Raw genomic sequence first — 25,114 nt, forward strand, 5'->3', positions numbered from 1 at the left:
GCAGTGTGACAGGGACATCTCTGAGAACCCGCCCAGCCTGGGCTCTGTCCCCAGGTTCAGTCTGGTCCCTGCATGTCACCTCTGAGTCACACCTCCCTGAGCTGTGCCTGCCCAGGGAGGCACCAGTGTCAATTCTCTGTAGTGATTTGTCAGCCCCATGTGTCCTCGGGAGTTCAGGGATAGAACATCAGCCTGCTGCCCCAAAAGAGCCTCCTCAGTGTCCTTCCCATTCCCATGAGTGCTGGGTGGCTCTCCTGCCCTGTCCAGCACCAGCACCCTCCTCCCACAGTCTCACAGGGCAAGACTGGGCAGGGACAGCTCAGAGCTGGGCACTTGTGAGTGCCCTGAGGGGCTGCAGCTCCTGCAACCCAGAGCTGAGGCTGCAAACCCCCTCAGCACCCACCCCCACTGCGTGCTGTCCCTGTCCCTCGGGTGACACCGGCCATGTGGCTGTCGTCCGTGAGGCTGTCTGCAAAGGGTGACACCAGGGCCAGGTCCAGCGTGGGCACGGGCCGGAGGCGCTGGGCGGCCCCACGGCGCAGCCGGCCCCGGTACTTGTCCCCGACCATGAAGTACAGGATGGGGTCCAGGCAGCTGTTGATGCTGGCCAGCGGCCGCGTGATCTTGTAGCTGAAGTTGATGATGTTGAGGGTCCTGCAGTCAGCCTGGAAGTAGCGGGAGGTGTAGTAGAGGGTGCGGGTGATGTGGAAGGGCACGAAGCAGATGGCGAAGACGGCCAGCACCACGATGATCATCTTGATGGAGCGCCTCTTGTAGGAGGGCATGCGGAGGCCGGGGCTGGAGAAGCTGGGCTTGCAGAGCCTCTTGGCCATCAGGCAGTAGCACAGCACGATGACCAGGAAGGGCACCCCGAAGAGCAGGGCCATGATGGAGGAGCTGTAGTGCACGTAGTGGTCGAACTCCTCGGGCTTGGTGGTGTCGTGGCACAGGGTGGTGTTGCCCTTGGAGCTGGTGGTGACAAAGATGAGGTTGGGGATGAGGCAGATGATGACTGCAAGCCAGGCGGCCACGCAGATGATGCGGGCGTGCTTGGTCTTCACCCACTTGAGGGAGCGGATGGGGTGGCAGATGCCCATGTAGCGGTGCACGCTGATGCAGGTGAGGAAGAGGATGCTGCTGTAGAGGTTGGCGTAGAAGAGGAAGCGCACAATCTTGCACAGCCCCGTCCCAAAGGGCCAATTGTTGCGGTCGGCGTAATAATAGACCAGGGTGGGCAGGGACAGGACGTAGAGCGTGTCCGAGAGGGCCAGGTTGACCATGTAGGTGGTGGTGGCATTCCAGGGCCTCATCCTGGAGATGAACATCCACAGGGCCCAGGAGTTGAGGGGCAGCCCCGCCACAAAGACGATGCTGTAGGAGACGGGCAGCAGGATGAACTTGAACTCCTCGTTGAAGACACACTTAGCCTCGGGTGCTGCTGTGGTGTTCCCCCCTGGCCAGGGAGCCGGCGTCGGTGTCCTCAGGGAAACCGGGAACATCCTCACCGGAGTGGCCATGGTGTGCCAGCCAGACCTAGGGAGCAGTTCACAAAGCACGCTAGTCACTGATCCCCACCATTGTCAGGCACAAAGCGTGGAAAGGAGTCAAAGCTGCCAGATTCTCTGCCCCTCCAGGAGCTCCGGCCACTTTGATGGTTCTCTGGTTTTTCTCAACTCGCGCGGGGGGAGCGGGCTCGGCAAAGCTCCCCTCCGCAGCCCCTGCGCTGACACTCATTAATCAGCCATTAATCACCCATTAATTACCCCTTTGAGTTGGTGCAGGGACTGCCGCGCTGCGCGGAGCCGGGAGCGGGCAGGCGACAAAGCCCCGCGCCGGGGACAGAGCCCCTCCGGGCACAGCCCCACGGCCCCGCCGAACAATGAGACCCCGATGAGCACCAGCAGCCCCCGGCCGGGGCCGGCGCAGCCTCTTGGAAGCTGCCTCAGCCTAATTGGCACCATCCTGACAATGCCGCTGCTCCCGGAGGGCTCCTCGGGAGAAGAAAGGCGGGAGGAGAAGAAAGGCTGGTCTGGGGGAATGTTGTGGCCCGGAGAAATCCTGGGGGAGCTGTTAAAGGAGCCTTTGGGAGAGAGTGTCCCTGCACAGCGAGGAGCTGCTGGCTGCTGGGTTTGTCCGTAGGGAAGGATGAGCTGAGCCCTGTGGGGAGGAGCTGCTGGAGCCAAGTCCCAGCTGAAGGCAGAGCAAGGCAGGCATGACCCTTCTGGCTGTGCTGGGATCTGTGAACGCCTGGGAAGTCGGAAGGAGGATAAGCTGTCAAAGTTCAGAGCTCTCTTCTCGAGGGAAAAGGAAGGATCTGCCTCCTCCGTGGTGTCCAGCAAGGGATTGGTGAGGGCTGCCTGGGACTGCCCCTTTACACCCTCCACCATCCCTGGTGAAACGACTCCTCCAACAGAGGATGGATGTTTGGATGAGTAACCTGGGAGCAGGAGTGCTGTGCTGCTGGCAGAGATCAGGGTGTAGCCAAAACCATGTTTGATTGACAAAATTCCTTTTGTCCAGAGCTCATCCAGGAGGTGACAGGCATCAGGACAGGGGAGAACTCAGGGCTCAGGGATGCACTTTAGCTGGAGCTGGTGCTGCAAGGTGGAAAGACACATCCTCTGAGGTTCCTTCATCCCTTGGCTCCCTCATCATCCCCTCCTGTTTCCCTTTGCCCTGAGGATGTGCGGGCTCCTCCCAGCAGGAATATCTTTGGGGTGTCTCTGTGGGATCATCCCTGCCACGCCCTGCCTGCAGAGATACCTGGGCTTGACAGAGATGCCCATAAATGACTCAGCAGGCAGATGGGACAGCAGGGCCCCTCCAGCCCTGCTCCCGGGGCTCTGTTTGAGTTGCGGGCTGAGCTCCGGGCCCGCATCCAACACCCAGCGGCTCCTGGCCCGCCACAGCTCCCGCCTTTATTGCAGGGATGAGTTCAGAGAGCAACAGGCAGGTCCTGATCAAACATTAACAGTGGGGAGAACTTGGTTTGTTTTCTCAGGAAAACGGGTGGTAGAAAAGCTGAGCTTGCCAGCAGGTGCCAGTGGTGGTCCTGGCCTGGCAGCCACATGTCCCCAAGCTGCTGAGGACTTGAGGGACCGGGAGATTTTGTTTCCTCTTCCAAACTCTGGGTGCAAGGGAACACAAAGCTTTGAGGCTGACCAGAGCAGAGCTGCTGCAGGATCAGTGTTTGTGACACAGGTCACCAGCCAATTCAGATATGGAGAAGACAGTACATAAAAGTTAATAATCAAGTGTGAAAAATGCATGAGGAAAACTCCTGAGCAGCTGTGGACTGCTGGACTGCACAGAGGAGAGCACAGGCACCCGGATTCTGGCAGCTGACACAGCCTGAAGCACAGTCAGCAGTGGGATCTAACCATTCCCAAGCACATTCCTTTGAGGATAACCACCGAAATATAGAAATGCAGAAGAAGATGACATTTGGCAAGTTATATCTTCACAAGTTTCTTGCTTCCTTATCTTAGTCACAACCAAAATCAGTGATTGAACTTAATGAATCAGATTGGTCTAGTCTGAGGACACATCACCACCAGCCCCATTCCTATTTCTTGCTGACATTCCTAGCAGAACTATCCTTGGCTGTGAGCTTTTGAGGTGAGATTGAGGTGTGAGCCAAGAGTTGGGACTGATTGTTGGAGCAGGAGATGGAAGGCACTGCAGGGGAAGGATGTGGAGCTGGGAGATGGAAGATGCTGCAGGAAGAGGACTTGGAGCAGGGAGATGGAAGTTGCTGCAGGAAAAGGAATTGGAGCAGGGAGATGGAAGGTCCTGCAGGAAGAGGTGATGCTCTTGTTCTGCCCATTTTGTTTACAAGGAATGCTGCGGAACCCCTTGTCCATGGCAGGCACATCCCCCAGGGATGGTGTCTTTGGAGTGGTTTTCCCCAGGAAGCAGCAAGGGGGGTCCTGGAAAAGGCAGCAATGGCCATGGGCCAGTGGGAAGGGGCAGGGCCAGCTGTGTGACACACATTGAGGGCACACGATGTCCTTGGCCTCAGGATTGGCAGCTTTTCCCTGAATCCTGGTGCTGCAGATGTTCCCAGCCAAAACTGTTCTTTGGCCTCGCTGGCAGCACCAGTCCTGGTGGGATCTGAGGGCTCCCCCAGCCCTGGGGATTCAGGGAGGTGTTGGAAAGGCTCCAGAAAAATGGAGGAGTGGGACAACACCAGAGCAGAACCTGCCCTGGAGCCAAAGTCCTGCTGGTGGGACAGGATGGGAATGGTGATGCTGGGGACCATGGAGCAGCAGCAGGAGCTTGGAGAGGGGAGGTGAGAGCGGATTTTGGAGCAACTGTCAAGGGATGGGTGAGCCTGGACCGGCTGCTACTGGAGCATGGGAAAAGCAGGGCTTTTCTCCTCGCCTAAGCCCTTGGAAATTGCAAAACAAGGAGAAATTATGCAAAACATCCTGCAGAAGGACCCTTGTCCCTAATCGCCACGTGGTTGGTGCAGCCAAAGCCCCAGCACAAGGGGATGTGACCCAATTCCAATCCTTCCCCTTGCCTGCAAGAGCAGCCAAGGCACGCTCTGCCGGGACACATCCCCAGGGACACCAGCAGGGTCGGGCGTTTCCCTCGCTGTCCACCCCATCTCCTGGCCCGAGGTGACCCTGGCAGGGTGGGGGTGAGGGTGAGGGTTCCCCTCCAGCCTTGCTGGGCTGGTCCTGTCCCCAGCCACGGTGTCGGGCTGAGCCATGGCAGCACTAGGGCAGCTCCAACCCATGATGAGACAGATTTGGGGGATGGAGAGGAGGATGAAGGAGAGGAAGGGGACACACTGGAATGGATGAAGGCTCTCAGTGACAGAGGAAAAAGGTGGCATGTTAGAGAGGAGGGGGTACAGAGGGATTTGGGGGGCTGGTGAGCAGTGGCTGACCCCCACCCTGCACCCACCCAGCCCTGCAGGTCCCATCTCTGTCCCTCAGCCCAGAGCCCAGCTGGGACCTCGTGACAGGCAGGGCTGTCCCTCCCGGCTGTCACCGAACAGGGGCTGTCCCGGCTCACCTGCAAACCTGGGCGGCTCTCAGGAGTGGGGCCCCCACGGGGACAGCCTGTTCCCCACGCGGGACGGGACCATGCCGGGGGCTGTGGGTGGCTCTGACAGTGCCGTGCCGTGCCGTGCCGTGCCGAGTGTGCTCTCTCCGCTTCCCACGGCCGGGAGCAAAGTGCCCAGGGAAGGCAGGGCTGGAGGCGGGCAGAGGCGGAGGCAGGAGCTGCCGCAGGGCTCAGCCCCAATGTGCTCCCATCCCTCTGTTGCCCTCGCAGGCTTTGGGCCACCTGCAGCCCCCGGACACGGGGCATGGTGGCCTCTCCCGTGCTGTCACAGCCCTTTTCCCAGGAAAGGGAAAGGCTCCTTAGCCATGAGGGCACAGCCCCTCATCCATGGGCACCGTGTCCCCCCGCCCGTGGTGGCCACATCCCTCTGCCCATGGGGACCGTGGTCACTCAACCACAAGGTCCATAGTCCCTCTCCCATGGGCTGTGTCCCTCTGCCCACGGCCACCACGGCCCCTCTCTCATGAAGACCGCAGTCCCCCAGCCACGAAGGTCGCAGCCCCATCACTGGGGCCCCTCGTCCCCCCCCAGGACAGCCCCGCTGCCCCCGGGCTCCCGCAGTGCCCGCGGCGCTGTTCGCTGGCCCCCGGCCCTGCGGGGCGATCCTGGGGACAAAGGCGGCCACTGCCACCTTGAGGCCAGCACGGGCATCGTGTCCCCAAACCGGGGCCACCGCGCGTGTGTTTGAGGGGGTGCCCCTCTCCCTGTGCAGGGCAAAGCAGAGCGAGAGGGTCAAGGGCTGTGACACCCGTCAGCTTTGCCATAGGCAGGGGCAGCCTCGAGGGCTGGGATGTGCAGGGTTCCCATGGGATGTGCAGGGTTCCCATGGGATGCAGAGAGCTGTAGGGCAGTGCTTTGGTGTTTTCTCCACCTGGCTCGGCGTTTTTTCTGCTTGCCCTTCCGCAGAAGCAGGTGAGCAAACACACACCCAGTCCCTGACGCTTTATTCTGGAGAGTGAGAGCAAAGGGAAGCAGCGCAGCGGCCTGGAGAGCTGTGCTGGAGGGAAATTCCTCCGGGAGCATTGAAGGAGGAGGGAGCAGCTCCGAGGGCACCGGGGTGCACGGGCACAGCTGTCGCTACATCCTGGCCGGCTGCAGGTCGGCGGGAGGAGCGGGCTGAGCCTCCAGGTCCAAGGCACCGAGCGCTCCCCGCTTCCCCAGCGGCCTCGGCGCCTCCCGGTGGGGCCGCGGCGGCGGCTCCAGGCCGTGCTGGGTCTGGCGCGGTGGCAGCTCCTGTCTGTCCCCCCTGCCCTGCGGGGACACCTGGCTCAGGTGAGTGGCCGCATACAGCGAGCAGTCGCCCAGCCCCAGCGCGTCCCGTGTCAGGACGGCTGATTTGGGTCTCTTGTGGTGTCCCGCTCTGGGGGGGCTCAGGGGGTGCCCTGGGGACGGGCTCAGTGGGGCACAGCGGGGCCGGCCACACCACGGCTCCTCCTGTGAGGACAGCGGGACCCGCGCTCCGGCGGGGCTCCGGCAGCGCTGCCCCCCGGCCGGGCCCTCTCCCTGCTGCCTGGGGGCTTCTCCGGGGGCCGGGAGCCACGCGTTGGGCACCCCCTCGAAGATGAAGTAGGCAGGGTTGGTGTAGGCGGTGGCCGGCTCCGGGAGGCTGCGAGGGCGGCTCCTGCGAAGCACACAGAGGGAAGGGGCTCAGCATCCCCCCGCTCCGGGGCTGCGGCACGGCCGAGCCCGCCCGGGGTACCTGAGGCGCTGCGGGGCTGGCTTGGGGCACGCCGGGGGCTCTGCCGCCGGCTCAGCATCCTCCTCCTCAAAGCTGATCCACTCTGCAAAGGCAGCGAGGTCAGGCCTCACCTCACGGCCGGGGCCAGAGGGAAACGTGGCCCAGGATGTCCCCGAGCACCGGGAGGGGGCTGCGTGCGGCCGCCGTTACCGTAGAGCCGCTCGCGGGTGCCGCTCCGGCCCCGGGGCACCCGGACCCGCATCCAGCCGCGCACAGAACCCGTCTCCTCGCCGCGGTGGAACAGGAACGTCTCGAACTGCTGGGCCGTGCTGCCGATGGCTGACCGCAGGGCCAGGCAGCACTCTCCTGCGGGCACAGCGTCAGCCCCCGGGACTCGGGGGACACGGGAGACCCCCGTGAGCAGCAGCACCCAGAGCAGGGTGGGTGCCAGGGTCCCACTACCTCCAGCTGGCTGTAACCTGAGGGCTGTGCTTGGCACCCCCTGCCACCATGGTGGCCCCAGTGTCACCATCCCCACGTACCGAAGGACTCGCAGCTGTCCACGCCCTTGATGCTGAGGAGCAGGTGCTGGTCCCCCAGGTACTCCAGGTCGGGCAGGATGGGGTTCAGCTGTGCACAGAGAGGGGAGGCTTAGGGGGCTGCCAAGGGGTGGGGGGCACAGGGAGGCTCTGTCCTGGGGGTGGTGACAGGTGCAGCTCGCATTGGGGTTCAGGGCAGAGAGCCAGAGGCAGGGATGGGGGTGAGGATGCTCCAGGGCCACGCACCACAGGCAGATGCTTGGAGGACCAGCCCAGCTTGAGGAACCCGGGGATGTCACAGTTCTGGAAGGTGTTCTCCCCGCTCCGCTGCACCTCTGGGGGGGACAGAGGGACACACAGCTCCAGCCAGGCCAGGTCACCCCCACAGCCATGCCCAGCACCCCAGCACCCCCTCACCCTCCAGGCAGTAGGAGTGGAACTCGATGTAGCACTTGCTGCGGCTCGTGGTTTTCAGGATCACCTCGATGCTCTCCCACTCGATGCAGGCCAGCGCCTCGGGGCCGGAGCCAGGAGCTGCAGGCAGGTCCTGGCAGGTCAGGGTGTGCCAGGGCTCACCCCAAACCCGGCCTGAGGGGTGACAGACCCCAGCCCTTACCCTCCTTGGGCACAAACTGCGACGTCACTCCCACCTCAAAGGTGGCAAAGACAGGCGAGTGGTCGCTGGTCACAATGTCATCAGTGCAGCCTGGATGGCAGGAGGGACAGCTTGGGGAGGGTCCCAGAGCCCTGGGGTCCTGGGCAGCACTGGCCACCCCTGGCTGCTGTCACACAGAGTCTCACTCACCATAGGAGTTACAGACCACGTGGGTCTCCGGGTGTGACTTCCACAGGATGCGGTCACACCACGAGGGGACATTGATCCTCATCTACAAACAGAGAAAGCAGCTGGTCCAGCAACCCCTCAGTTCTGGGTCCCCCTGCCCAGAAGGGCATCCCAGCACCCCAAAAAGTGAGTTCCCTCCTGCCCAGACCCTGTTTTGGTAGGGAACAGGCTGATGGAGCTGTGGGGACAGCATCACGACACAGTCCCCTCAGCACCCTGCTGTCCCTGTCCCCAGAGCTGTCCTGCTTGGAGGGACGCCTCTGGACTCACCCCTGTGGGCTTGGACTTCTGCCACACGTAGGTGTCCCGGGTGCCCCGCTCGTACCGGTACGTGGGAGGGAAGGAGATGTCACCCTCACCTGCAATCAGGACATGCAGGTGGCATGGGGTCCTGCCTGTCCCCATGGGGTGTCATTGTCCCCACAGCAGGCTCACACCCCTGCCACAGTGCACGCCAAGGTCTTCCAGGCTCTCAGCACCTTGTGCAGGGCTGTGCCTGGAGAGGAGACCTTGAGAGCTGGGGGTGACACGGGGAGGGCTGTGGGGACCCTGGTGGCACTGTCCCAGCAAGAGGAGCAGCACCCTTGTCCGCACACTCACTGAACCGCAGGAACACTTTGTTCTTCTCCCGCTCCAGGTTGAGCTGGTCAACAGCCAGGAGGGCTTGAAACTCCTTCTTGACGATGTGGCTGAGGATGTCCTGTGCCAGGGAAGGGACAGTGACCCCCGGGCTCCTCTCCCCGCGCTGTCCCCAGCCTGGCACCGCAGGTCCCACCTGCACGTCCATGTCCAGGCGGTAGTTGAGGTCCCCGAACCAGAAGAGGTGGGTGAAGCGCAGGGTGAGGTCGAAGCCCCCCAGACGTTTGTCCCCCAGGGCCAGGGAGTGCAGGATGTCACTGTAGTTCTGGTTACGCCTGCAGGGGGACAGCAGCACCGCGTGAGCCTCCCCGGGGACACCTCTCATTGTATTTCTGCCAGGTGCGGACAAGGGCAGCCCCACAGCCCCTCAGGGCTCCTCCAGCCCCCTGAGACACCCACCTGCCCCGTGGTAGCCCCACCCTCCCCATCCCTGCATCACCTGTGGGTCTTCTCGCTGCCGGAGGCCAGGTGGCAGTTGACGAAGCCAAATGAGGTCCCATTGAAAAGGAAGGAGACGCCCACAGCTCCCTTGTTGCCTGCAGGGATGTGCCACCGCTGAGCTCTGGGGCAGCCCAGGGGTCCTGTGCTGCCCCTTGGGCTGTCCCCTCCATCGGGGTCACGTCCCAGCCCCATCCTCTCCCTACCCAGAGTGTTGGCAATCCCGGTTTTCACGCTGGAGGTGTGGACGTGGCTGATGCACCGCTGGTGCTCCGGCTTCACCAGCACCACGATCTTGATGCTCCACAGGCACTGCAGGGCCACCTGTGGGGGGCAGGGGGTCAGCCTGCCTGCCCCCCATCCTGCCCACGGCCAGGAGGATGGGGCTGGACACACAGGTAGGTCAGTGTGACCCTAACTCCTGGGGACAGCACTCATGGGGACTGTGGGGCACTGGGTGTTCCCTGGGCTGATTTGGGGTGGGGGGGGAGGACCTGGGGGTTAGGGTGGGAGCTGTGGGATGATGGCTGCTGGTACCCAGCCCCCCAGGGCTGGCTGTGCCTGCCGTTACCACTCGGTAGTCGATGGCCATGAGGCTCTTGAGGGAGGCGCAGAGGAACTCGACCCACTCGCGGTCGCCCAGGGAGTTCTCCTGAGTGCCGATCACGTACAGGTCGTGGGGGATGCAGGCTGTGGTCTCGTCCTGTGTGCGCCCCAAGCCCCTCGAGGTCAGCCACGAGGCCAGGGAGCGGGGTGGGGGCATGCTGCCTGCGGGCAGGGACATTTGTCACACAGAGGGGACGTGCCAGCACCCCGAGCTCCTCTCCAGCACAGCCCTGCCCATCTCCAGGAGCTGCCTGCCATCCTGGATCAGCCGTGTGCATCCCAGGCTGCTGCTGGGATTTACAGCCCAAAACCCTCGTGATATCCCTGTTCCTCTGTCTCCCCAGCACCCTCCTAGTGAGCGGATGGCCACAGGACAGACAAAGCACGCGGCAGCCAGATTGGTTCTTATCCAGCCTCCTCCTCAAACTGACCACCAGCTTGGACCTGAGACACCTCCCAAAACCTCACAAAGAGCCACAAAACCTCCCAGGACAAGGCCACCTCCTGGTTCCTTACCCATGTTCCACGTCCCAACATACACTGAGATGATCTCAGGCTCATCCAGGTTGGAGTGCTGGATCCTCATCAGCTGCAGCAGCTGGCAAAAAGCCTCTCGTTTCTGCAGGATGGTGAGGGTGTCTTAGAGACATGGGGGGCACAGCACCCCAGGACGAGGTGGGCATCATCCCCAGGTGTAGGAGCCAGCTTGCAGAGGTGTCACAGTCCTGAGACCACTGATTTGCTGCTTCCCCCATTCCCAAGGGCCCCATATTCCCCCAGGGACATGCCATGGGCACGGCTGGTGCTGCTCACCCGGGCGTTGGGGAAGATGAAATCCCTGCTCAGGCTCTTCTGGTTCTCACGGGCACACACCAGCCTCACCTTGCTCTGCACACTCTGGTACTTGATCAGCTGCAGGACTGAATGATGGGAGTCAGGGGGGCATGGTGGCCCCCACTGCCCACCACAGGGGATGTGACAGAGCGTGTGGCCCATCCCTGTGGCATCAGGCCTATGGCAGGGAACAGCCCCAAACCATGCCAGTTGCAGTCAGCAGGAGTGCAGCAGTCCTTACTTTTATCCTGTGGGATCACCTCCTCCGGGGATCCACTGCCCCGCTTGGTGACGGTCACTGTCCCCGACTCCACGTCCACCACCAGGCCTGCACGCTGCGACTTGCCCACCTTCACCTGCACATGGGGATGTGCCTCTGGAGCTGTCCCCACACCCGCCCTGCCCAGCAGTGACACCGGGGTCCCTCTGTGTCGCCAGGCTCACCTCGAAGTTCTGCACGGCCAGGGGCCTGGCAGCTGGCAGGGGGGCCACGGCCACGCTGGGCAGGGCCAGGTTGTGCCTTGTCACCGTCTCCTGCAGCGACTTCAGCACCTGCCAGAGGGACAGGCAGCATGATGGGGGCACTGGGACAGCTGGGAGCCCTGTGCTGCCACCAGAGTTTGGGGTGGCAGAGGGGTTAATTTAGGGGAGGGGGAGCTGTGCCTCCTCCTGCACCATGACTGGGGTCAGGCACCTTCTTCTCCAGCGAAGACAGGAGGTGGTTGACAGTGGAGATCTTGTTGAGGAGCAGCTCCAGGTCTGGGTCGCTGCTCAGGAAGCCCTGAAGGGGAAGATGGATAATTTTGGAGCAGCACGGTGGCACTGGAGGGGTGGATTCCTCGCTGTGGGTCTGGGATGTGGAGGTCCCTGGGGCCTGTGGGGACGCTCACCTGCTCCCTGGCCGGGCTGCGAGGGGACACGGGGGGGTCAAACACCCTGGCCAGGGTCTCCAGACCCGCCAGCGTGAAGTCGATCTCGCTACAGGGGAGGAGAGAAGGGGCGCTGTGGGCGTTTTCCAGGCCTTGACGCACCAAAAGGGGACAGGGACCAGGGGGTGGCTCCGCTCCAGCCCCGCCGTCCCCAGGCCGCGCTGACCTGTGCAGTGCCCGGCAGGCCGTGGCGAAGGCGGTGCTGAGGTGCCGCAGCTGCGGGTGCCCGTGGCACAGAGCCTCCAGGTCCTGCACGTGGTGGGTCAGGTACTCGGCCATGAAGCCCATGAAGTCACTGGCCGGGCTGGGACAGGGGTGGACATCAAGATCCCCACTGGGCACCACCATCCCATCTCCCGGGGCGGGCAGGGCTGCGTTACCTGCTGTGGAGCTGCTCCTGCAGCCTCTGGTGCAGCTGCTGCGGGATGTGGGTGCGGCTGGAGGGGGCAGCGCCGGGACACGGCACCGTGTGCCCCCAGCCCCGGGCATCCTCCCCGTCTGCGGGCAGAGTCAGCAGCTCAGCAGGACCCTCCCCTCCCGCCGCCAGCCCGGCACGGCCCCCGGCCCCTCCCGGCTCACCCGAGTCCTCCTCGGGCCGCGGCCGGGGCACGGCGTGCAGCAGCGGGGTCACCAGCCCGTTGTTGGGGTGCTGGTAGGCACCGATCAGCTCGGGGAGGGTGCGGAAACATTTGGCTTGTATGCCCTGGATGGTCTGGGGAGGCAGAGCGGGGGAAGCGCCATCACATCCCCTCCTCTGCCAAGGCAGCCCCAGCCTGCAGGGTTCGGTGCGTCTGTCCCTCAAAATGTGCCCGTGGTGAGTGGGAAGGGCCAGCTGGACACCGGGCCCAGCAGGCAGGGATACTCCCCCGCAGGCACCCAGGATGCTCCTTTTAGGGGGCAGAAAGGGCAGCTGGAGAAAGCTGGGCACCAGGAGAAACCCCGAGGGGACATGGAAGCGAGGGCAGGACAGACCCTCCGTGGGGCTGGCACCGTGGGGCTGGCTCTGTGTGGCCAGGCTGTGACAGGGCGTGTGGCAGGAGGGGACAGTGCCGGGATGCTGTGCAGAGGCAGCTCCTCCCGAGCTGGTAAGGCTGCAAAGCGCCCGCATCCTGCAGCTTGTGCAGAACACAAACCACAGGCTGATGCCACCTCGCCGGGGAGGGGGACGAGCACCGGGGGCCCTGCACAGCTGCATCCTGCCCACATCCAGCTCCCAGGCACCGCCCGGGCCGGGGGATGCACCCACCTGCACGGAGAGCAGCCCCTCCTCATCGGGGAGGATGCGGTAGGTGTAGACGTGCCTCTGGAACCTGGAGAGAGCAGGTGAGGGCCCCGTTCTGCTGCCCTCGGCAGCGCTGGGGCCCAGCCCTGAGACAAACACCCCGTCCCCTCTGCAGGGAGAGGGGCTGAGCCAGCACTTCTAGAAATAAATCATCACCCCCAGCTCGGAGTCTGCGGGAGGATGTGCAGTGTTCCCCTGCTCCCAAACAGCTCGGGACTGCTGTGACTCCCCCAGCACTCACTGGGCTACACACAGAGCCTTTGCCGTGCTGCCTGTGGGGCCAGTGCCCATCCCTGCCCATGCCACCATCTCTGGCTCATGCCCCGCACCCCCGGAGCCCAAATTTGCAGTTTGTCCCACACAAAGAGCCAGGGCAGTGAAGGAAAGGGGGCGCATCCTGCCAAACCTGCCCGCACAGACGTGTGACAGCAGGAAGGAAGGGTGCAGAGCAGGAAGGGTGCAGGCAGCAGCGCTCTCAGGGGCTGCACACCTGGTTCCAGGTGTGGAGGCGGAAAGAGGCCCCATCTTGGGGGCTGTAGCCCCAAATCCCCAGCACGGGAGATGCTCACAGGCCAGCAGGCACTCCAGAACAGCTCAGTGTGCCCCGGATTAGGGGTTACCCATTCAGCAGCCATGGTGCTGGGCACAGCTATGGGCCCAACCCTCATCCTGCTCCCAACCCGGGGATCACCCAAAACCCCGGTGCCAGGGAGCTGCCACCCCACCCACATCCCTGCAGCTCTTCCATGAGGTTTTGGCGGTGCCTGGAGCAGGGAGAGGCACAGAGGGAGGGAGGCAGGCAGGGGACAGAGGCACAGAAGGCACAGGCAGAGGAGGGGCAGGGACTCACAGGAGGCACAGGGCATATGCGCCCTTCACCGACTCGCTGTCCCGCACCAGGAAGGAGCCGTCCCGCCCAGCCTTGGCCAGCAGCTCCTCGGCCACCACCTGGCTGATGTCGCGGTGGTACCAGCGCGCTGCCGCCATCCTGCCGAGCCGTGTCCCCGTCCCAGCGCCACATCCAGCTCAGCAGGGGCTGCTGGCACTCACGGGGGCTGCTGGGGCGGGCGAAGGAGGGGGCGGCGTGGGGACACCGTGTCCCCGGAACCCGAGCGTGGTGCTGGCTGCAGGTCCCGGCCGGTGACAGGGAGCCACCGAGGTGATGCTCATGGGGACAGGGTGCCCTGCGGCCGGGCAGCGTGGCAGGAGCAGCCGGGGGGCAGCTGGGGGAGGCTGGGGGTCCGGGTGATCCTCATCACGGGGGCTCCAGCCTGCAGGGAGCACGGGGGCAGATCAGCGAGGACATCTCTGCTGGTGGCGGGTCACAGGAAAAGCGGCCCTGGGCCACCATCCTGCCGCTGAGCGCGGTGAGGACAGGCCGTGCTGGTGGCACTCAGGGCTCCGACCCCACCCGATGCACTCACCGTCCCTCTCACACGCCGTGCGGGGCTCCCGTGGCTCCTGCGGGGTGCTGCGGGCAGCGAGCTGAGCTTTTGGGGTCCAGCCGAGCGGGAGCGGGGCTGTGATGCTGCTGGGGTCCCCCGGCGGTCACACCGGCCCCGGGGTCCCGCAGTGCCCCCCGCGATGCCCTCGGTGCCCGTCCCACGGGCCGCTCCCCCCGCTCGGCACCGCGGCGGCCGCGCTCTTCCTCCTCCGGAGCGCCCCGCGCTCCCCGGCCCCGGAGCGGCCTCCTCGCTCCTCCTCCAGCCCCGCTACCGGGGCCAGGCGGCGGCCGCGGGGGCTCGGCACGGCGGGGACAGCCCCGGGCGCGCCCTGCCTCCCTCCAGCTGCTCCCTGCACATCCTCCCGGGATGAGGGATGGCGGAACGCTGGGATAAGGCACTGCCAGCGGTGCAGGATGGCACAAAGCCCCTGAAATATGTTTGGGGTGGCGGGCAGGGATTGAGCTGCCCGCTCCTGGGGACCTGCTGCCCGCCTTGGGGCCGAGAGAGACGGAGCTGCGGGCGCCAGGCACCCACAGTGGCACTCGTGTCACCACACCTGGGTGTGCCCTGCCTGCAGGGAGGAGGGAATTTGCGTGCAGGGGCTCTCGGGAAGGGGTCGGGAAGGAGGGAGACTTTTCCTGGCAGGACAGGGTTTGGACAGCACCGCAGGTCCTGGGTGCAGCCCCTGAGGTTTTACTCCTTGTGGCCGGGAGTGAGCAGGGCCCACAGGCCTCTGGTGGCTCGAGCTGCCAGGGTGATTAACAGCAATTAATTACAGATGAGCACCGTCTGCTGTCCAAGTGCCTGGCAGCTCCAGAGCTGCTCAGGAGATAGATGGAGAAGCAGACTCCTGCTGGAGGAGGATGAGGATGGAGCACTGTGCCAAGCCCCGCTCCTGACTGTTCCTCACCCTTGGCACCACTGCCCATCCCTGCAGTGCTCAGGGACTGTTCCCCCACCTCCTGCCCCAGCCCTCCAGCACAGATGTGCCAAAACCCCCTGTGAGGCTTCCTGCTGGCTCCTCGGCCTCGAGAGGAACCTGTGGCCAGGCCAGTGAGAAGTTGGGCCCCTGGGTTTATTTTGGGATGGTGTTCTGGTCACACAGCAGTGGGTGTCACTCTGCCCAGCCCCTGCAGTGGGGACACACAGAGGTGGCAGGTTTGTGTGGGGCTGGACACACCCATCCTGCTGGAGCCCCAGCAGCGCTGCTCCATCCCGTTACTTAACAGCAGGGCAGTAATTCCTGGCAGGCGTGGAGGTGCCTGTCTCCTGATTAATGCCATCCACGCCGCTTAATCCGGATCAGGGGAGAAAGCCCAGGAGCTCTGAAGGGCTTTGGGAAATCAGCAGTGCCTGCTGTGAGTGTTTATGTAAGGTGGCCGTGGTGTGCAGTGCCAGAGGCGGAGCTGGCACCCAGCCAGAGGCACCTGGGCACAGGTGAGGTTGGGAAGGCAATGTGGGCTCACCAGGGGGCTCTGGCTGCACCAAGGCTCCCTCCAGAGGCTGTGGGTGCAGGAGGCACCGTGGCCCTTCCCTGGGAAGGCAGGACACTCCATTGGGACAGAGGGATGAAGCCACCACACTCCACCAGCCCCACGCCCACTGGTGTCCTGCCCTCTGTAAGTGGTTGAGCTGTGCTTCACACAGTGCATGTACCTGGAGGGATGGTGGGATGAGGAGATGAGAGGAACCTCTGGCCATTCATTGCACAGGAAGAAGTCTCTTTCATTTCCCTGTTTTGAACTCTGCTTCCTTCCCCAGTGCTTGGTTTGGAGCACAAGGAAAGTGTGGGAAGGGATGTGGGCTCTGTCCATCTCCCCGCTGTTTTGGGGAGGGGAATTATCTGCTCCCCAGATTGGGCAAGGCTGAATCCACCCAGCTGGGATTAAGCTGAGCTGGAGGGACCCAAGGTGAGCCCCACTGTCCACCTCACCACACTGTGCAGCCCCTGCAGAGCCAGTGAGCGGCCCTGGTCACGGGATTTTCATTAAGAGAGTAATGAAGAGCCACAAACAAAGCACAGGATTAGGTGCCCCAGGCACAGTGCTGGGGGCCCTGGTGAGGCTGAAGGTGTCCAAGTGGGGCTGCCTCCTCCTCCTCCTCCTCCTCTTTCACCTGCCAGTGTGAAGGTCACAGTTCACGTGTCCCCCTGACTGTGGCAGAAATAGCGCCCGTTAATCTGGACCCTAAGCAGCTCTCCTGTGTGCAATTAAAGAGATCACAAGTCTCGGCCCCAGGGAACGTGTGCTGGCAGCTAAAGCCCTGGCAGTGGGGCTGCTGGGCATGGCATGGCATGGCATGGCATGGCATGGCATGGCATGGCATGGCATGGCATGGCATGGCATGGCATGGCATGGTGGCTCCTGGTGGCCATGGGGGAACAGGTGAGCTGTGAGCTGTGTTTGGGAGGAGCTGGTACCCAGGTGATAGATGGTGTTGAGCTGATGCAGGCGCCTGGGAGGAGGCACAGCTCCTACAGGGATATCCTGATCCCAGTGCTCACCTCTGGGGGTTGAGACAGAACCAAAAGCAGCCCCAAAGGAAGGGCTTGAGTGGTGCTGGAGGTGAGGAGGGTGAATGGGGCATTCCTGGAGCAGTTTGTAGCTGCCCTGGGCTGTCCTTGTGTCCCATCCCTAGAGCCATTCCCAGGGGGGTTATCCCACACAATGGCTGTGGCAGGATTGCAGTGGGAATCCTGCTTGCCTGGCAGCCATAAAGCAGAGCCACTTTGGGCTTTCTCTTGGACAGTCTCCTCTTTGCTGCAGTAAACCTGGAGTTAATGATGCACTAATTGGATCAGTCAAGGCCAGCCTGGAGTTATGAAATGGTGCTGGGCTGGGCAGGCTGTGCTGGGGACAGTGGCAGCTCTGTGTCCCACCCACCAGGGCTGGCTGGTCCTTCCCTCTTGGTTCAGGGAGGGTGAATCCTGCCTTCACCCCATCCTCCTGCACAGCAGTGTCCCCATGGGAAGGGTGGCCTCTGTGCCCTGGGCTATGGCAGGTCACCTCTAGGTGAGCAACCTCATGGGCACCTTGGCCATGCAGGGAGCTGCTTGTGCCTCCATCCTCCTGTTATCCAGCCAGGAAGGGGAGGGAGAGCTCCAGGCTGGTCCCTCCTCTGCCACCTCCATCCAAGCCCATGCCCAGACCCATCCCACCTCCCCTTGCCATGGGAGCAGCTGCAGAGAGCCCCTGTGGGAATCCATGCTCCTTCCCACCGGGAGCAGAGCTTCCACCTCAATTACCATCACCTTGCTCCTAAGCCCTCTTTGCCAATCCCTCTAAGCTGCTTTCCCAGGGCTCCAGCAAGGGATTGTATTTATAGCCCACTCTTACTCATGCAGCGTCTCCCCAATTAATCAACTAATAGGATTCTTCCCTCAAGTCCCTCTCCTGGAGCCCTCACAGACACACAGCCCCCCCAGCCCAGCCAAGGCTGAGTGGGCGAGATCAGATGCCAGGGGAGGGACAGCCAGGGGGGATATAAGAACCTGCAGCACTGGGAGCAGCCTGTAGTGACTGGGTGGCACTGGGAGCTGCTGGGAGAGCAAGAGGAGAGTGTCTGTCTGTCCATCCAGCTGCCAGGTGAGTGCTGCCTGCTCTGCTGCCTGGGCCCTGCCGCAGCTCCGGGGTTCAGAGGGTTTGGAAAACAGGGCAAGGACGCTGGTGCTGTGTTGTGGCTGGAAGGAGGGTGGTTTACAGCTGAAAAATGGGGAAAATGTGGACAAAAAAGATTCCAGTGTGGCCAAAGGACGTGGTGGAGGGGTTGGGTACTGGTGTGGGACAGCTGAGCCAAGCCAGGGGGGTCTGAGTTCCCTCTTTGGGGCTTGGGAGATGCAGAGCAGGAGTTCAGCTCTTCTCCCCTCCACCTTTCATTGCCTCATCCCCAATTCCTGGGGTCTGGAGGGAGCCAAATTCTGCTCCCACTCCCTTTGCAACTCCTCACCCTGTGAGAATTCCCAAACTTCACATCCCACAGCACCAAAGGACCTCAAACATCCTGAGCTTGGGACTAATCTCTTGTCTTCCTGTGGGGAAGAGAATAATCCCCTCGCTCCCATGGCCATTTCTTCTCTCTCACCAGCTTCCCTGAGGCTGTGTTCAGAGGCAGCACTGTCCACGTGCCCCTGGGGCTTAAAATCCTGCCTGGGCTTAAGCTGTGCTCATGTCAGAGCTGCCTATCCCTAAGAGGCTGAGCTCATCCCATTTAATATCCCAGAATCAGCTGGTGATCAGTGGGATTTTTGCAGGTTCCTCCTGGCCACCGGCTGGAGCCAGCAGAGCTTGGGCAGGGCTGGGCAGCTCCAGCCCCACTCCCAGCACAGAGGGTTGGGGATCAGGAGGGATCCTGTGCCCTGAGACCCCTCTTTCCATGGGCAGTTGAGCTTCCCTTGACTTTCTCCCTGGGTTTTCCTCATCTTCCTGTGAGTGACAGCACAAAACAAACCCATTCCTACCACTGAGCCATGACAGCAATTTCCAGGAAAAACTATTAACATTGAGACTCTATAAGGCCTTTCGTTCATTTTCTTGCTTTTCCCGGTCTTGAACCTGCTCCATTAGGAATCACCCCTGTGTTTCCTCTTTTCTGGACCAACTCTTTCTCACTTCCTCACCTTTCTGGCTGGGAACAAGGAGCTGGCTCAGCTCCCATGTGCCACCCCAAAGCCAAAACTGGAGCTCCCAGGCTCTGCAAAGGTGGCAGTGCCCTGTCCCGAGGGCTCTGCAGTTTGTTGGGATGTGCAGGGTGTTGGATGGTGGCCGTGGCTGGAGTTGCCTCTTCCCCAGCACCTCATGCAGTGCTTTCCCTGTTTCTCCCCACAGATTTCCTTGTGGACGTTCCTGCACTGAGCTAAAATGGGAGACGGATCAAAGTAAGTATCTTTATTGATTTATTTATCTGGAATTGGGATGGAGCAGGGCAGGAGCAGAGGGGGAAAATGAGATCCCAGCTCAACCCAGCTGCTGCTCCCAGGGGCTGGAATGTGAGCTCCCATGGAGCTGCCATGGAGTTCTGTGTTAGCCTTTCTTTTCTACTTGCCCTTAAGACACAGAATCCCCCCATGGTCCTCCATAGAATCCTCCATGGTCACCATGAGCTCAGGAGCACACCTGGGGCAGCCACACGGGGTGGGTTTGGCCCTGAATTTGCAGGACATGGAATTCCCCAGGGACTGAACACCCTTGGTGATGCAGCACATTTGTAGGGCAGCCCATCATCTCCCTGTGCCACATCCAGCCTTGTCCAAGGCATTCCCAAACATCCATCTCTGTTTTCTCCACAGGGTTTTCAAGAAGACCAGCCCCAACAGCAAGGTGAGTCTCTGTGCCCTGTCCCCTCGTGTGGCCAGCCCAAGGTTTGGGCTGTGCTGGGATCCCCCTGGGCTGGATCTGCCCACAGGATCCAGGCTGGGTCTGCCTTCCCTTCAAAATCTGATTGATTCCTGGACCTGCCATGGTGTCACTGCAGGACTGGCTTTTCAAAACAGAAATTTAAAAAATACCCTGATATGACCCCTTCAAGGTGATTCTGGTCCAGCCTGGTGACAAACCCCATGACACAACTCAGGGCTTTGAAATTTGGGTGAATTCCCTGGCAAATCTTAACTTGTTTTCTCCCTCCCTTTTCCCATGTGCTGCTTCCAGCTCTCTCTGTACCTAGGGAAGAGAGATTATGTGGATAACGTGGATTCAGTAGAATCTGTAGGTGAGTGGGGCAGTGCCCAGCACTGAGGGGGAAAGACAGGCAAGAGAGGCTGGGCAAGCCAGCCCCAGTGTTGTGGGCTGCTGGTAGAGCAGGAGGAGCAGCTCTGGAGGAGCAAATGCCATGTTTTCCTGCTAATATCCTTAGGAAAAATTGTGGGGAAGGGGACCAAGTCCCTTTGCAAAACAACCCAGCCACGCTGCTGGAGGAGACATCAGCATCCTCCTTGGTAGCAGCTCTTCTTGTCACCTTCCAGCTGTAAAGTGGATTATTTGGGTTTAAAAAACTGTGTTTTAGCAAAGATCTCCCCATGCAGCTGAGCTCACCGGTCCTTCTCCTTTTGCTTCTTTGCAGATGGTGTCTGCCTGATTGACCCGGAGTACCTGAAGGACAGGAAAGGTATTGAAATGCAGCATGAGGGGATGAGATGGAACCAGCCCAAAGCTGTGGCTGTGCTCAGGTTGAGGCTGCTCTCTGTCACCCACAGCTCGCTGTCCATCGGGGCTGCAGCAGCAAAGGACATGAAGGATCCTGTTCATATTTAGTGTCTGAGGAAGTCTCATTTCTGCTGAAGAGTTTATGAACAGTTTTTCTTGCCTCTTCATTCACCCCCTGTGCCTTCCCTTCTCTCCCTTTGTCCCTGCCCTGCCTGGCTCAGTGTATGTGACGCTGACCTGCGCCTTCCGCTACGGCCGCGATGACCTCGACGTGATCGGCCTGACCTTCAGGAAGGACATCTATGTGCTGACCACCCAGCTGTACCCCCCCGTGCCAGACCAGGCCCCCAAAACCCTCACTCCTCTGCAGGAGAAGCTGATGAAGAAGCTCGGGGAGAACGCCTACCCCTTCACCTTTGAGGTAAGGGCTGCTCCCGGCCATGTGGCTCCGTGGTGTCACCAGGGCTCAGCTCTGAACACACCCTTTATTCTCTTTTTTCTCTCTTTCCCTGCTCTGCCCAGATTGCCACCAACCTGCCCTGCTCCATCACCCTCCAGCCCGGGCCAGATGATGTGGGAAAGGTGAGCTGCTGTCCCCAGCCTGTGTCCCCTAGACATCCTCCCTGGGAAGGGGTTGAGTTGTGGGTGCTAAAAATGAGAATTGATTCTCACGGGCCATGAGGTGAGGGGTGGGAAGGGAGGATGGCTGGAGTCAGAGCCAGGATCTCTGGGAATGCAGAGGAGGAAGGAAGGAACACAAGGAACAAGGCAGCTCTGAGCCCCCCCTGCTCAGTGACCACATACCTTTCCCCAGGCCTGTGGCGTGGACTTCGAGGTCAAAGGATTTTGTGCTGAAAATCTGGAGGAGAAAATCCACAAGAGGTATTTTCAGGGGATCCCTTTTCCCCTTTTTAGCCCTAAAACTAAACCACAGGATCTTTTTGGGGTGACCAGCTTAGGGGTCAGGCTGAAGCTCCTCTGTCAGCCTGTGCCATGCTTGGATGGGGAACTCTGCCAGAAACTGGGGCAGTGATCCCTGTGTCAGAGCCAGGTGAAACATTCACCCTTTGGCTGGAGACACTGTGAAGTCCCCAGAGAGTCCCTGTGATGCTGTGGGGGACACTGGGGGTGCCACCTGTGTCCCCACAGGAACTCGGTGCGCCTCATCATCCGCAAGGTGCAGTTCGCCCCGGCGCAGACGGGGCCGGCCCCGCGAGCCGAGACCACCCGGCAGTTCATGATGTCAGACAAACCTCTGCACCTCGAAGCTTCCCTGGACAGGGAGGTCAGTAAGGACACTGTCCCCTCTGCCAGGGATGGGCACCAGGATTTCTGGTCACATCACTGAGCCTCTTCCCCTTGCAGATCTATTACCACGGAGACCCCATCAACGTGACCGTCAACATCAACAACACCACTAACAAGGTTGTGAAAAAGATAAAGATCTCAGGTGAGAGAGGGGCAGAAGGGACATGTCCCAGCACCCATCACTGAAAGAGATGGGGACTGTGAGCCCCTGCCATGTCACCAACATGGCTCCCCCTTGTCTGTCCCCAGTGGATCAGATCACAGACGTGGTCCTGTATTCCCTGGATAAATACACGAAGACTGTGTGCTCCGAGGAGATAAAGTAAGGGATGGGGGCTGGAGGTGAAGTGGCATTTCTGGGAGGGAGGAAGAGAAATGAGGAAGAGGAGGAGGATGGGACAGAGGATGTGACAGTTTTACACCAAGCAGCAAAAATGTCTGGGTTAGATGAGCAGGTGCAGAGGAAGCAGAGAACAGGGAAGGCCGTGGACCACATCCCACCAGCACAGGCTGGTGGTGGCTGGGAAGGTCCCTGGGGAAGGTGCACAGCTGCTCCCAGGCTTCTTAATCTCCTCACTTTGCATTTTTGAGGCCAGACACAGCCTCTGCCACCCTGAGAACGAGGAGGGAGGGAGCAAAGGTGGTGCAGAGAAAAAAGAAGTGGTTGTAGAGGGGAAAGCGAGGAGGGAATGAAAGGAGGAAATGGCTCAGCAGCTGCATGGGGAGGGCAGGGCTGGCCCTGCACAGGTGCCTGCAGTGATGCTGAGCACCCCCAGGCTGGGGCTGGCTCTGAGCTCTTCTCTCTCACCCTTCCAGTGAGACTGTGGCTGCCAATTCCACCTTCTCCAAAACGTACTCGGTGACCCCCCTGCTCTCCTCGAACCGCCAGAAGCGAGGCCTCGCTCTCGATGGCAAACTCAAGCACGAGGACACCAACCTGGCCTCCACCACCATGTGAGGACTGCATGGGCTCCCCCTGCTCCCCACCATGCCTTCCCCCACTTCCCTCTGCTCTGGGCTCCCACCAAGAGCCCCTGAGCCCTCCCCATCCAGCTGGAAAATATAGAGATTTTGTGACATTGTGTCCTCTCCATCCTGTAGGAGAGATACACCTTCCCAGTTCCAATGCTGTTCAAAGCTCCTGAATCCCTCTCCAGAGCTCAAAGGGGCTTCCAGAAGCTTCTCTGTGGCTTCCCCCAAGTGTCCTCCCCTCTCTTCTCCTGCTTTCCTCCCCCGCTAAACCCACATGTTGCAGGACACAGACAAACCCTGGCACTGCCATGGTGGGGGTGGATGGGGCCTGCAGGCAGCACTGCCCTCTCACTGTCCCCCTCTGCCTTTTTCCTAGCCTGAGACCTGGCATGGACAAGGAGGTGCTGGGCATCCTGGTGTCCTACAAAGTGAAGGTCAACCTGGTGGTGTCCCGAGGAGGGTGAGGCTCTGTGGGCAGGGGAGTCTGGGGCCATCAGCTCAGGCTGTGCTGGGGGGGTTTGTACCCTGGGGAAATGAGAGGGCACTCACCATGGGCCCCCTCATCCCTGCCCTGCTCCCCTGGGCTGCTCTCTGACCCTCCACCCCACCACCCCTATTATCAACCATCTTCCACCTCAGTATAAAGCACAGCCTAACACCTCCCCTTCTCTGCCTTGGCTCATTTCTGTCCCTTCTCTCCTGCTGCTACAGCATCCTGGGGGATCTCACTGCCAGGTAAGGGGAGCTGCCTGTGGGGCTGGGAGTGGGGCTGTGCTGGGCAGGATCCTTGACAGAGATGCTTTTCCTTCCAGTGATGTTGGGGTGGAGATGCCCGTCATCCTCATGCACCCAAAGCCTGATGACTGTGAGTCCTGTGTGGGATGCTGCCAAAAAATCAGAGGGAAAGAGGCACTTCTGCTTCAGGGGGAGCTGGTGAAAACAACTCAGTGCAGCTGCCCCAGTGCCAAGGGCCCTGCTGTGCCCTCTGTGGGATGGGCACAGCTGTCCAGATGTCCTGGAGCAGGGTGGGAGATGTCCTCCCCATAGCACCCTTCCCACTGTCCCTCTCTCCAGGAAAGCACCCAAGCATTGAGGAGAGCTGTCAGTTGAAATGTCCTTTCTGTATTAACCTGCACATCTTTTCTCTTCCCCGTCCCTTTCTCCCTGTGCTTATCACTGGAATACAGCTAAGCCAAGGTAAATAGGTGTTCCTTCTAACACACAAACCACACAGATCCACAACAGATGGATGTGACATCCCAGCTTGAGGTCACATCCATTGAACTTTGGATTAAACCACCCAGGTCTCAAAGCCCTGAGCCTGTGCCACAGCAGCCACTCTCCCAGATCCCGAGATTGGGATGTGTTCTGCAAACTCCCAGGGCTTATTTGACAATTCTCTTTGCTGCAGCCACAGCAGCTGCAAGGCCAGGCCTTGCCCTGTCCCTCAGAAGCAGCTGGCAGTGTCTTCCAGCCACAAGTGCCATCACTGGAGAAGATGTCTCCATGATTTTGGTCCCCACACAGATTTCCCTGGGCTGCTGGAAGTCACATCTCTGTGCCTCTGCACATTACCCAGCACAAGAGGCTTCTCCTCCCAAATCAGCTTCTTCCAGCTGAAGCTACAGCTGGGACTTCTTCCCTCTGGGAAGCTGCAGTGCCAAATCCATTCCTGGCACCATGGCCCCACCAAAGGTTTTGTGTCTGGTTACACCCTGCAGCAGGATGTGAACACTGGGATGTGGGGCCTGGGAAACCAGGATGTAACTCCAGACTTTCACACTTATCCCTTTCCCGGCTCAGTGAGAACATTTAAACTTCCAAAGAGGAAATCTCTTGGTCTGTATCCACCACGGCTCCATGTAGGTTTTGCCAAATCATTTCACATTCCCAAGCTTTTGGAATTTCTTTTGCTGACTCTTTTTTTTTTTTCTGTTTTCTCCTCCACTTTTCACTTTGCGCTCTCCCTTGCTGTCACTCGCTGCTCACCTTTCTCAAGGAGGTAACTCAGCTCTTTGTTTTCCTTTCTTTGTTTTCCCTTGGAAATGCAAAATATTGTGTGAAAAAGCATCAGAAGCTGCAGGTTCAACTTCTTGGGTCATGCAGTGATGGGGCCTGGGTTTGTGTGCTGGGGCCAGACTGTGCCTCACAGTGACCTGAGTGTTCTTTGTGGGGTGACAGGGCCGGGGTGACCACTGTGCTGTCCCCATCAGGAGCAGGGTTTGGGCTCAGCAGGGATTTCCCCTCCTCCTGTGGGCTCACTGTGCTCTGCTCTCCCTTCCAGCGAGGAGGACATTGTCATCGAGGAATTTGCTCGCCAGAAGCTCAAGGGGGAGAAGGATGATGAAGATGAGAAGGAGGAAGCTGAGAAAGAGGAGAGCTAA

At 60.8% G+C, this 25,114-nt stretch overlaps 2 protein-coding genes and 1 pseudogene across 2 annotated transcripts; 1 reads left to right on the top strand and 2 right to left on the bottom strand.

Annotated features, from left to right (window-relative positions):
• Positions 1 to 392: 392 nt before the first annotated feature.
• P2RY4 (pyrimidinergic receptor P2Y4) lies at positions 393 to 5,163 on the bottom strand. Its single transcript, XM_058814069.1, has 2 exons — positions 5,026 to 5,163; positions 393 to 1,533 (listed from the first exon to the last, which is right to left on the bottom strand). Exon 2 carries the CDS (start codon positions 1,515 to 1,517, stop codon positions 393 to 395), a length of 1,125 nt encoding a protein of 374 aa, XP_058670052.1. The 5' UTR covers positions 1,518 to 1,533; positions 5,026 to 5,163.
• Positions 5,164 to 6,153: 990 nt separating this feature from the next.
• On the bottom strand, positions 6,154 to 13,852 carry LOC131564015 (phosphatidylinositol 3,4,5-trisphosphate 5-phosphatase 2-like; annotated as a pseudogene).
• Positions 13,853 to 19,166: 5,314 nt separating this feature from the next.
• ARR3 (arrestin 3) lies at positions 19,167 to 25,114 on the top strand. Its single transcript, XM_058814146.1, has 16 exons — positions 19,167 to 19,183; positions 19,595 to 19,625; positions 19,956 to 20,016; positions 20,368 to 20,412; positions 20,672 to 20,871; positions 20,973 to 21,032; positions 21,265 to 21,332; positions 21,600 to 21,735; positions 21,816 to 21,900; positions 22,008 to 22,080; positions 22,575 to 22,712; positions 23,107 to 23,190; positions 23,442 to 23,465; positions 23,543 to 23,595; positions 23,918 to 23,927; positions 25,015 to 25,114. Exons 1-16 carry the CDS (start codon positions 19,167 to 19,169, stop codon positions 25,112 to 25,114), a joined length of 1,185 nt encoding a protein of 394 aa, XP_058670129.1.

The sequence above is a fragment of the Ammospiza caudacuta genome, chromosome 14, assembly GCF_027887145.1.
Source record: "Ammospiza caudacuta isolate bAmmCau1 chromosome 14, bAmmCau1.pri, whole genome shotgun sequence".
Taxonomy (NCBI): Eukaryota; Metazoa; Chordata; class Aves; order Passeriformes; family Passerellidae; genus Ammospiza; species Ammospiza caudacuta.

Coding starts and splice junctions, on each gene's coding strand:
- P2RY4 (XM_058814069.1), bottom strand. CDS start 1,517: ATGGCCACTCCGGTGAGGATGTTCCCGGTTTCCCTGAGGACACCGACG.
- ARR3 (XM_058814146.1), top strand. Junction 21,901..22,007: donor GAAAAAGATAAAGATCTCAG/GTGAGAGAGGGG, acceptor GTCTGTCCCCAG/TGGATCAGATCACAGACGTG. Junction 23,466..23,542: donor CTGGGGGATCTCACTGCCAG/GTAAGGGGAGCT, acceptor TTTTCCTTCCAG/TGATGTTGGGGTGGAGATGC.